Source organism: Sceloporus occidentalis, unplaced genomic scaffold (genome assembly GCF_023333645.1).
Source record: "Sceloporus occidentalis isolate IW3139 unplaced genomic scaffold, rSceOcc1.0.p SCAF_15, whole genome shotgun sequence".
In the NCBI taxonomy this organism is placed as follows: domain Eukaryota; kingdom Metazoa; phylum Chordata; class Lepidosauria; order Squamata; family Phrynosomatidae; genus Sceloporus; species Sceloporus occidentalis.
The window spans coordinates 8898899-8911143 of record NW_028316995.1 but is presented as its reverse complement, the minus strand read 5'-3'; the positions used below and the strand labels follow the sequence as shown (position 1 = coordinate 8911143).

Here is a 12245-nt window from a genome sequence, read left to right as displayed (position 1 = left end):
GAAAGCTGCTGGTTCCTTAGCTGGCATCTTAAGCACAGTATTTATTATGAAGCAGCTCCAAGGTCTAGACCAAAACATATAGTTAGAATACATGCAGAGAAAAAAATATTAATAGGTGGAAAGAAAACTGTAAATTGTGTTTTTTCTTGTATGTAGTGCCAGCTCCTTCCTTTTTGCCTAATGAAAGTGTCTCTTCAAAGGTAAGGACATTTTATCTTCTCCTCTGACAATGTTTCACTGAGCGCACAAGAGATTTGAAATGTATCTGTAATTTTTGCTTGGTCAGGGGAATTTACACCGAGTATAACTTAGCAGTGCCAAGTCAAACGAGCGTTCAGCATCTAATATGTCTTTCTACTGTGATGCACTCGTTAGAAGAAAATAAGTCTCGTTACCAGGTCTCATATCTTACAACACAAGTCCATTTACAAATGTAAAGAATGTAACATGTATGTGCACAGTATAGTAGTAAACCCATTGTCTATGTTCAAGAGGTGGGATGGATTGATTAAAAAAAAATTTCATCAAGCAAGCCTTAAGTGAATGAAACCTTTACATTTATAAAATATATATACAAATATTTCAAAAATGGTAGAATGAATTACAAATGTTAAGTTTATTGCAACTGTAGATGCTTAAGTTAAAATAGTGTTTCTCACTTGTATGTTAAATTACGAATAGACATTTTATACATTCTTGGACTATAAAGACACATGATAAGTGCACCAAACCTTATAATAAAAAAAAATGTCAGGCATAAAAAATTAGTTCTGGAATCTGTCCTCCTTGCACTCCTGTCCCGTTTGTGCTGTCTGAAGAGCACTGAAATTGAACCGTTACTTTTCCACACTGCACTTCTGTCATTCCTTCTTGTCCAAAGTAACTCAGTTCATTGCCATCAAGAATCACGCTGGCTGTATAGAAAGTGTCTGGTTCAATTTGAACTGGATACTCAAACCAGACAGGGAATGTATTGCTGGAGCCATCAGAAAAGTATTTACTTAGATTTTGTCCCAGTATTACACCCTGACGCTTAAGCTCAATTTTGGCACTGTACTCTGCTGACCCACAACTGGAACCATAGAGGCCAAAGCCTGCAATGAAAACCCTTTTATCCACTGCAAACTGAATGCTGTCGCAACGACCTCTGTAGCGCCATTGGTTGCTACGATAGGCACATGACTGAAACCGGTGGCACCTCTGAGGAACCAGGCCTTTTCTGGGTTTGCTTACAAACTCTAACTCTGGCTTTTTAGCTGCGGTGTACCACAGGAATATATCGTTTGTTTCATTGAGTGTCAAAACTCCTGACTGTGCAGCTCCATTTGCAAAGTCGTCCAGTGCCATTGTAGGGATACGGATTAAGTAGAGCGCTTTGCCCAAAACCTTTCGCTTATTCTCTATAGTAGGAGTTAATTCTTGACGCTGACATTCTACTTCGGCCCAACAAAGAGCAGCCTCAAAGACCACTATTTCTTTGGCATTTAAAGTCTCTCTTTTGAGGATACTTTCAAGTGTCTGAAAGTCAATGTCACAAAAGCCTTCGCTTTTCAATGCAAGTTCCGCCTGTGCATCAATCACTTCCCAGCACCTTTGGGTCAGATCAGGCTCTTCAAACAAGCAACTTTGAGAGAGTAGAACGCATGCATTCTTTGCGCTTAGACTGGTCTCTAGGAAGTTAACACACGCTCTGGCAAGATGGGGGACAATATACTTTTTAGCAGCATAAAGAGTTGCCAAAACTGTGTCAGCGGCCAAGTCTATTTCGTCACAATATAAATACCTAGGTGAGACAGAAAGAAAGGAAAAAAAAAAAAAGCTGAATATATATTGCAGAAACAGTGTGGAACCCATTCCACTGAGAATACAAATATATATATTATAAAGTATAACGGCATCAGCACACAGATTAATAGAAAGGATCCTACTTGTTAATAAATAGCGGTTTCATGATTCTTAACTGTTAAAAGCCCGAGAGCAGAGTTAACATGTTTAAATAAAACAATGATTTATGTTATCACTAGATCCTGCATTTTATTTTGATATGTATAGCTTGGAGGAAAAAGATAGAAAGATGTGTTAGAAACATTTAAATAGGTACAGGAGTTAAGTTTATTTCAGAGGAGAAATGTTAGAACAAACTAAAAACTAGAGGTGTGGATATAATTTAAGGAAGATTTAATTCACTAGGAGGCTGGCCGATAAGTAGAACAGCCTCCCAGCAGAAGTGGAAAAGCCTAAAATAGTGACATTTAAACATGCATGAAGGTAGGTATATGACTATCCTGAATCTAAGATGAGATCAAGGACTGGTTAAGGTCTGAGTCTCTACATCAGGAAAAACGGGCAGACTAGATGGGCAAAATAGTTCTCATCAGCTGTCAAATTCTGTTTCTATGGTATGCAATGGGTTCGCTCAGACAGTTATGGTGCAATCTATACGTATAGTGCAGCATTAAAACTGTTTTAACATGCAGCTCGGATTGTTGATGGCACTACTTGAACCGATACAATATGCCACTAGAGAGTGTTTCAGTAACATAGTAGGGATACATCATATCAACATTAAAAATTAACATATGTGGTTCTTAAAGACATAGAATATCATCACCCACTCACATCAAAAGAACCGAGTATTCAGCAGGAGCTATGTTGTTGTTTAGCTATGTTGTGTTATGAAAGGACAATGAATATGAAATTGATCAAAATCATCCAAATGAGCAGGTTCTCCTTAAATGCAAAAAATTGCAACCAAAAAGAAGCAAACACAAATTTGATGGTGGGTGGAAGGCAGTGTATCCAAGAGGGACTATAAAAGAAATCCTATGCTAGGCTGTTAACTCTTAGATGGTATTAAATGTGCCACTCACTAAATGAAAGTAAATTAGATGGACAGCAATATCACCAAAAAGCGGAGGAATACTCAGAAAGCATGTTCTCTATAAGATTTGTGTTTGGTGAAAGATATACAACAGATTTCTTCAGTCCTGACAATAAAATATATTGAATCATATGGGTAAAATAGTGTAACCCAAGATTAATGCTTACTTCAGCATAGCCAGAAAGGCAGCAGGTTCAACATCTGGTATCCGAATTTCATCTTTATCTTCCGCAAGTTCACCGTAAAACATTGCATGGAACACAGAGCTTCCAACGGCTAAAACATACTAAAGACATGCAAATTATGAAGTTTAAAATGCATGCATATTACACAATAATGTGAACATACACCTTTTGATATAAAAAAGGGATAACACAAATTAAAATATACATAGCATTTAAAACCAGTTTCACAATTAGCATATAAAGGTTTTAAACATAGCAATAAAAAAAAACCATTGCTTACTTTGTGTCCAGGTAGCCGCTGGGTCCCGCCTGGTGGCCCCACCACAAAATGTACATCTGCCATCAGGTCATTGTTGAACATCACTGCATTTCTAAAATCAGAAGCAAACGTTTGAAGGATCGAGACACAAGCAGCCAAGTCACAGCATGGTGCAAGGATTTCCTACATCAACAGGGAATCTAAAACTTAATTTACTTTCCCCAATTTTAAATAGCCGGTCATTAAAAATAGGGTCCAAGCAATGAAAGTAAAATAGTTGGCCGTACCGTTCTCTGATGGTGCCATAAAGTCCTTGCCAGTTCGGGGATGGGATAGTGTTGTTGTTGTTAAGATTTTGCTGGTGATATTGCTGCATAGAGTTTGAGTTGCTGTTAGCCGGCTTCTTACTGGGAAATATCTCAGCAGCCATCTTCTTCTTCTTTTTGGATTTTAAGGTGATTATCTCATAGCAAACTGGTGGTAACTTGCTGCTGGTGGCCGGATTTACCTTTTTGGGGCCTTTTTTTGACCGATTCTTTACAGTTTCTGGAAGCATTAAAAAAAAAGTGAGACATTTCATGTTCTTCCCTATGGCATCGACCATCAGTGTTTTAGCCTGTGCAGCTGAAGCTCTTAGGCTGATCAGAATACTCTGAAATAACCTGTAATCCTAATTTAGTGATAAAGAAGCTGCTACAGACTGCAAAAGGTGACCTTTCTGAAGTTGCACAAAAAAAAAAAAAAGGCTTCAAGTTTGATCCAGCACTTGATGTGATAAATATATTCCAAACATGTCTCCTGTTTTGTTTGCCTTCAAATTTCCGTTAAGATTCAATGCAGCTGAATTATCTATTGTGCTGCGCTGAATAAGAGGCAGCACGTAGCGATTTGCATTACTTATTGTGAATTAGGTTAACAAGATCAGATTCTGCTTAAAGCACAGATAGTCTGTTCGCCGACTCAAGCCGTGTGCTGAATGGATTTGAAGAGTAGAAATTGCAGCCTTGCAGATGGTGTCAGGCAGTCAATAGCTTTAAGCCAATAGCTGAAGCCACAGATAATGATTGGACCAAGCATCACAGCAAGTGTTTGTAATATACATAGCCCTTTTTTGTTAAAGGGGAAACGATAAGCTGCATATACATACAGTACATAGCTGAAAACTCGCATGTAAAGCACGCAATAAACACAGAGGGAGTGCACCGCAGAACAAAACAACCTAGCACTCAAGAGGTTAAACTGTACAGCAGAGATAGCATTTTCATTTTGCTTATGGATCAGGAAAGTGATCTAAAACAAATGATTGGAGATAAATTACTGCACCTTATTGTGTCACTTAAATCTGTATTCGTGAAAGCGATTTGAAAGAAATCATTCCTTGAATTCAAACAGAAAACAAAAGCTTTTTCTATGGATTACTATCCACAGTTAAAAGATGAGGTCACCGCTTTGGAGTTAATCCGTTCTCTTTCCAACAATAAAACAGGCTCTGACAGGAGCACAAATTTACTAAGCCGTGCTAATTAGGGCAATGGCTATAGCAGAGATGCGCTTTTGTACAGAGACAGAAAATGTGTGAACTTCTCAAAGAGAAAACAAGACAGAAAACTATTTAACCCCTTCAAGACCGGGACGTGCCTGGTACTTCCGGGTCAAAAGTCACCGGCAGACCGGGACGTACCAGGTACGTCATCGATGATACGCTATCCAGCGTCGCTTTGAACGCTGGGATCGCGAGGGGCGGCTGCTACTGACCGCTGGGTGTCCCCAGCGATCCGTAGCAGCCATGCCCCCTCAATTCCGTGCACGTGATCGCTTTGCTCGGAATTTAAATATTTAAAAAAAACGCGGTGAAGACCCAGTTTTCCAACGCCGGTCCGGAAAAGGGGTTAAAGCATCTTACCCTTAACACATCCTTATTATATGCATATACATATGTACTGCGCGCACACACACACTTTGTTAACCAAACCAGGAAGTTTGCTCCCAAAGAGAATCCATTAGGACCACATTTTAGGACATTAGCCTGATGCATAATCAGTAATAAACTATTAATAAGCATAAATAGTAAAATATAAATCCTGCATCACCGTAGACTCACTTAACCCCTTCCTTACCCCATTTACAGATTTATTGTCTTCTAGCAACTGCGTGTCAAACAGCAATGATGTAAGTTAGACAGATTTTTAGTAAAGCCTAGATTTATTAATGTGTTTTGGAAAGAGGCTTGTAAAGCATGTCAAATTACGCTAACATTTGCCATCTGCCAAGCCAAAAGCAAGGTTAAGGTGTTTTTACGAGATGGAGCACAGTCACCATCGGGAAATGCACCTGGAACACTTGTCAAGAGTCGCAATGGTAGCATCTTGTGTTATCCCTGCATTCTAACCCAGAGGTTCCCTTTAGTATTCTCTGGGGAGGGAAAAAGGCTTCCTCGATTAACTATCTTCTTTTACTTAACAGATTTTTTTATTTTTATTTATATACAAGTCAATTCACTTATATACAAACAAAATATATAATTCACAGTCACAGTGAGAACTAGTACTGTTTAAGGTTGTTGCAAGATTACTCATCAACATGCTATATTACCAACATTGAGAGCAAAAGTGTTCTCACTCCGTTTACCCATCTTAAAATGCCTTAACCATTTGAGTGCCTGGAATGACGACACATTTTTTCCCCCTCGGAGGCCAAGCCAAGTTTTTGTTGTTTATATTTAGGCGGTAGATACCTTCATCTGAAGGTAAAATATGTATAAAGCTAGGTTTCCACTTGGGTTTTTGTCCTGCGTTTTTTTCTTGACGAAAAACGCCAAGAAAACTGCCACTGCATTCTCCTGCGTTTTTTCTGGCGTTTTAGCCTGTCTGTGGAAATTGCTTTTTTGACCTTAGGCAGTTTTTCCAGCCTTTACACGTTAGAATTGTCACCCAGCTAAAAGGCATTAGCATAAATGGCAAGTATCTGCCCCCTCCTGATGTCATTTCCTTGGTAGAGTTCTACTTAAACGCCCCGGCGGACCCTTTTGTCTCTTTTCTGTGGTTTGTAAGGCATGCTTTATTCCGAATGTCTGCTCCTCTAGAAAGATTGGCCCCAAATGATGGTGCAAATTGTTTGCTGTTGCTTTTGGCACGCAGGATCCAGTTGGGTATGTTTGTTTGTAATGACATGTTTGTTCCAAATGGTGTAAAATTCAATATGAACTTTGTTTTGTGTGAAACTGTTTGTTTCCAGCCTATTTCTCGTAGGACACACAGATACTGGGTCCATCCTCTGCATTGTAACTGTGTGAAAAAACGCCATAAACGCCAAGGCAAAACCCACATGGCTTTTTCATGGCGTTTTTTCTCTCCCATAGACTTCTATTGGAGAAAAACGCCAAGATTTCCTTGCAAAAAACGCCAGAGTGTCAACATGCTGCGATTTTGAAAAACTGCCACAGAGCCCAAAAAAGCAGAAAAACGCCACAGAGGACTGAAAAAACGCCAAACAGAAAAACGCCAAGTGGATATGGCATTGTGCGATTTCCTATTGAAGAACAGCTAACATCTGGCCGCAGCGGTTTTTCACAAACGCCCATAAAAACGCTGAATTAGCGTTTTTATGGCCGTTTTTAGCAAAAAAAAAAAAAAGTGGAAACCTAGCCTTAAATTAACAAAAAAAACCAAGTGATAAAATGGCCCTAGTAATATGCCCCGTGATGTATCCTTTTCATTAACATATGGTTTTAAGGGGTAGCTTTAATATCTGTGACCATTGTTAAATTTGAGCCTCAACTTACTAAGAATAAAAACCAAAACCTGGAATTTGGAAAAAACGTGATGCACACCTTGTAATATCCGCCAGAATTAACAAAGATCCTGGGCATATATAGGGTTGTTTCCAAAGTTAATGAATATATATACTTTTATTGCTATTTTGTAAAATGTTATTAAACGAGATGTTGTCGGCCAAACATCTCCCTGCAGCACTGGCTCGGTGGATGCTGCAGGCAGGGGTCTATTCAAACTTCCATGCACGTGTGCTGTAAGCGCTCCTATTGATAGCAATGTGAGTGCCTTCCCGACACTGATTGGTTGTATTTATTTAAATATATACAATTATTTGAATCTATATACCAACGACATTACATTTTCACAATACTGATTGCTTTCGCTTACTTGCTAGGCAACACAAAGTTGATTTTGTTTGCGGGAAGGAGGTTAAGCAGAAAATCAGGATCACACTGAGACGTATGCCAAGAATAGTGGCTAATGTTGGCTTTCTCCCCAGAAGGTCTTGCGTTGCTGTACTCTTGCAACAACTTTCTGCTCCCTTGTGTGTAACTTGCCGATATTAATCAAATGCGTGGAGCTACATGAACTCAAATAAGAATATACTGTAGAGCAAACCTCTATGGCTACAAGGAACTACTCACAGAACTGGCTAGGCAAATGGTAGATATGCGCGTAGAGTATTTCACAGTTACATTTGTTTGACACCTGCAAAGATTATAAAAAATAAAACGATACTGAAGGGAATACAGCATGAAAAGTGTAAGAAACATCAGCATGATTCAGACAATTTGGAACTTGTCTTCCCAGGAGACTAATCAGATACCATGGGTACATCAGACCAGAATCTTTTCACTAGGATTCACGAAGCATGTACAGAAATACTGAATCTAGTTGGTACCTACCCAGAAAACTTAGCTGTGTAGCAAGACTTATATGGACAGTTTAATGTTTATGACAGCATCACCAAAGAAGACTGCATATTCAAAGTATTTGTACTTTCATATGCAATCTTTAAAAAGGTAATTCACACATCTGAAGATAAAGCTGAATTCCAATTGATGTCTTGGTATTTTCAGTTTATCTTAACGTTTTCTTGCATAAAGTAAAATAGCACCAATTCTATATTATATATAGTTGTCAATGTTGGAATTTACCATGATGCATGTCTTAGGGTGAAAGACCAAAGGCATGTGGCGGAGTACGACTGGACCATTGAATGGATAACCGCAATGTGACCAACAATTGCAGCGTTCATCAGTAACCAAGTTGGTGTTGGCAGGGGTGGGTTTTGGGCTGGACAAAGACTGCAACGTATAGAGAGGCAGCTGGCCATAAGAGAGGGGAAGAAATAGGTAGAAGAAGAATGTGGAAGAGAGAAAACGGGGAGAGGAATCAACTTGGATACTGGTTTTTGTTACATCTACCTTTATAAAATAAAAATCTTACACCTTTTTGTCATGATTACAGCTTTTTGTCCTTTTGCCATGTATTTAATTGAAATCTATCATGATTACTGGATTTGAGGTTTGTTAATTTTCTTTACATGTATGCCCTGATGAGTTCCATGTTTTGCAGAGTCATGTCAACATGATTAATTCATTTTTGTGCACTTTCCACTACCTTAAAAAGGTTTTAGCAAAACAATTCAACAGCCCCCCCCCCCCAAAAAAAAATATTGAATAGAAAAAAAAAAAAAAGTCTTTAGATATTATAGTGTTTATTAAAAGTTATACAAGAATGAAATGCATTTTTACTGAGAAGCAATATAGTAGCTTCTTTAACCCCTCAAGGACAGAGCTGTTTTTTTTTTTTTTTGGTACCCTTTGTGACAACAGCTGTAACATTTGTACGCTGCTCATTTTTAGCTGTAATTTTCTTCTCCCTCGTTTACTAAACCCACACAAGTTATATATTGGGTTTTTTCAGGGCAAGAAGGGCTTTCCTTAGATAACATTATTTTGAAAGTATCATAATTTACTATAAAAAAAATATAAATTGAAAAATGTTGAAAAATTTGAAAAAAGTGCTTTTCAAAAATTTATATTTTTTATTGAAAAAACTGCAAAATAGATTCTAATATTTATCGAGTTTAAAAATACCCAATGCCCCCCCCCGATATGCCTTATATGCCAGTGATATACAACTGAGCCCCCTGATATACCTTCTACCCCCAGATATGTCTTATGCCCCCCTGATATGCCTTATAACTTCCAATATGCCACTCGCCCCCATTTATGCCTTATACCTCCCTATATGCCACTGTGCACCGATATGCCACTCCGCTCCCCATAAATGCCCTGCACCACCCTGAAATTCTCCCTCATTCACCACTCTGCCTCCCCCAGATATGCCACTCTGAAATTCATTATACCCCCATACACCACTCTACCTCCCCTATACACCACTATAACTCCCCCAGATATGCCATTCTGCCTCCCTGAAATTCATTATACCCCCCATACACCACTATAACTCACCCATACACCACTCTGCCTCCCCCTCCCTCCCATACACCACTCTGCCTCCTCCCCCTCCCTCCCATACACCACTCTGCCTCCTCCCCCTCCCATACACCACTCTGCCTCCCCCTCCCTCCCATACACCACTCTGCCCCCCCTCCCTCCCATACACCACTCTGCCTCCCCCTCCCTCCCATACACCACTCTGCCTCCCCCTCCCTCCCATACACCACTCTGCCGCCTGCCTCCCTCCCTCCCATACACCACTCTGCCGCCTGCCTCCCTCCCTCCCATACACCACTCTGCCGCCTGCCTCCCTCCCTCCCTCCCATACACCACTCTGCCGCCTGCCTCCCTCCCTCCCATACACCACTCTGCCGCCTCCCTCCCTCCCATACACCACTCTGCCGCCTCCCTCCCATACTCCACTCTGCCGCCTCCCTCCTCCCATACTCCACTCTGCCGCCTCCCCCTCCCATACTCCACTCTGCCTCTCTCCCGACTACCTGGTATTTTGTGAACCTCTGTTGCTGACATGCACTTACACTGCAGCTTCATAGAAGCCTCAGCGTAAGTGAAGGGCAGTAACGCAGGCTGTCTGTGCGATGCAGAACCCCACCAGCTGACAGAGAGTATGATCCTCTGCAGGAGACCTCGATTCTCTGTCAGCCGGTGGGGGTCTGCATGATGCGCACAGACAGCCTCCGTTACTGCCCTTCACTTACGCTGAGGCTTCTATGAAGCTGCAGTGAAAGTGCCTGTCAGCAACGGAGGTTCACAAAATACCAGGGAGTCGGGAGAGAGGCAGAGTGGTGTATGGGAGGGGGGAGGAGTCAGAGGGGTGTACGGGAGGGGGGAGAGAGACGGAAGTTAGAGACCGGCCGACAGTGAGGGGAATCCAGGTCCCCTGCAGCGTTGCGGGGGATCTAGATTCTAGTGTTATAATCCGTTCTCTGTTTGAGGTCGGATTATATAAGGATAAAATCGATAAAAATGGATTCGATTATCGATTTTATCAATTAGTTGTTTCAGCCCTACTTTAAGATGTTGATCAAGTATCCAAATGGAAACGTCTCAGACGTCTATCTTGCAATTAATTCACTAAAATGGCAGTTTGCAGGAGACCTGCAGTTTAAACTGACCGACTGCTATACCCCATGAAGAGCCAACCTCAGTGAGCTTCTATTGCAAGAGCCTAGCTGGTTCTAGATGATGTTAAATCAGTAGGATTTATAAAACATTTCGCTGAACCACACACTAAGAGGGCAAGTTCGGCTTTAACTGCAAGAGAAATTTACGAGTTGTGCCTTTCACAATGTATATAGAACATAAGTACCTGCTTTTCTGAAGACCATAGTATTCCACGTACCAGAAGTGGGGCACAAGAACATGTGGAAAAATAATAATAAAAACAATAGTGTAATATGTTCTAATAAAAGTAAATATATGGTGTGTTGAATTCACTCACACAAGTGACTTCAAAAAAGAGGCTTATCATTAGATCTTTCTCAAGATCTGAAATATAAGTAAAAGGCCACAAATGGTGCAGTATCTTCTTATAAATATTTAATATGGAATATCCAGAAAACTTACAAGCAAATTGGCATAACCGATTTGTTATGCATATAAATCGGTTATGCCAACTTGCTTGTAAGTTTTCTGGATATTCTATATTAAATATTTATAAGAAGATACTGATTTTTAACAAGCCAAAGACCCAGGAGTGCTCTTCTCCAATATAAGGAGAAGAATTAGAACACCTGTGTTCCCCTGGTGGTAACCTACAACAAAGTAACAAAAGTACGCAACAATATCATTAAGGACTTGCAACCAACGATTTGAGCATCAGACACTTATGTGGGATATTTTAGTAGAATGACACTTCATATCATAGTTCTTCATCTTCATAGTTTTCCAGTCAGGAACAGAAAATCCCGTAAAGAATACAGAATTTTAGGCCCAGCAAATGTAGAACTTCAATGGAACAGAAGTCTTACTTAACTCCAATAACTAAACAACACATGCTCTACTTTGCATGTAATAACGTGCACTGGAGTCCAGGCAAAATAGACATAAACATGCATTAAAAATTAAAATAGAATCTTGGAGTAGGCTGCTCTTTTTAATATATGATTTCAAGTTGTGCCACCTTTGTTGATGTGAGCAACAGTACACAGAGAACGGACACAGCGGACATCTTGATTTCAATAATCGAAAACGTTATGCTACGTTTAGAAGGAATTCTAAAGAATGGGACCTTGGAGGTCCAAAATGTATGAATTGGGCAGTTCTAATATTGTTTTTAAGAGCATTTTCTCTGCAACAGATTATTTATTTAACAAAATACAGTTTGAATTTAACAAACACTATTTAACGTATTCTATGTTCTTGTTCGTAGATGGCCTGGACAACAAATAATGAGCACACAAAGTTATTATTAAAGATTTAACCCTATTAATAAAGTTCAAAACTATTAAATAATGCACACAAGGGCATTGATATACTGATTTCGCTTCCGCTTGAGTCAGTGGTAAAGTGCTATGGTGGACGTGAAAGTATTTAATGAGGCTGGAGTTAATCTGTGGAAGTCATAAATGGAAATAAAATAAATGGGCTAATAATTCTTGTAAAAGGCACAAGAGAACACTAAATAGTCTTTAAAATCCACCAGGCTTAATTAAAAAT

At 39.8% G+C, this 12245-nt stretch overlaps 1 protein-coding gene across 1 annotated transcript; it reads right to left on the bottom strand.

Moving 5' to 3' along the window:
* Nucleotides 1–750: 750 nt before the first annotated feature.
* Nucleotides 751–3929, bottom strand: LOC149303216 (BTB/POZ domain-containing protein 3-like). The gene is made up of 4 exons (XM_089481544.1): nucleotides 3613–3929; nucleotides 3347–3437; nucleotides 3049–3167; nucleotides 751–1783 (listed from the first exon to the last, which is right to left on the bottom strand). The coding sequence occupies exons 1-4, from the start codon at nucleotides 3927–3929 to the stop codon at nucleotides 751–753; spliced, it is 1560 nt and encodes a 519-aa protein (XP_089337670.1).
* Between the last annotated feature and the right edge of the window lie 8316 nt (nucleotides 3930–12245).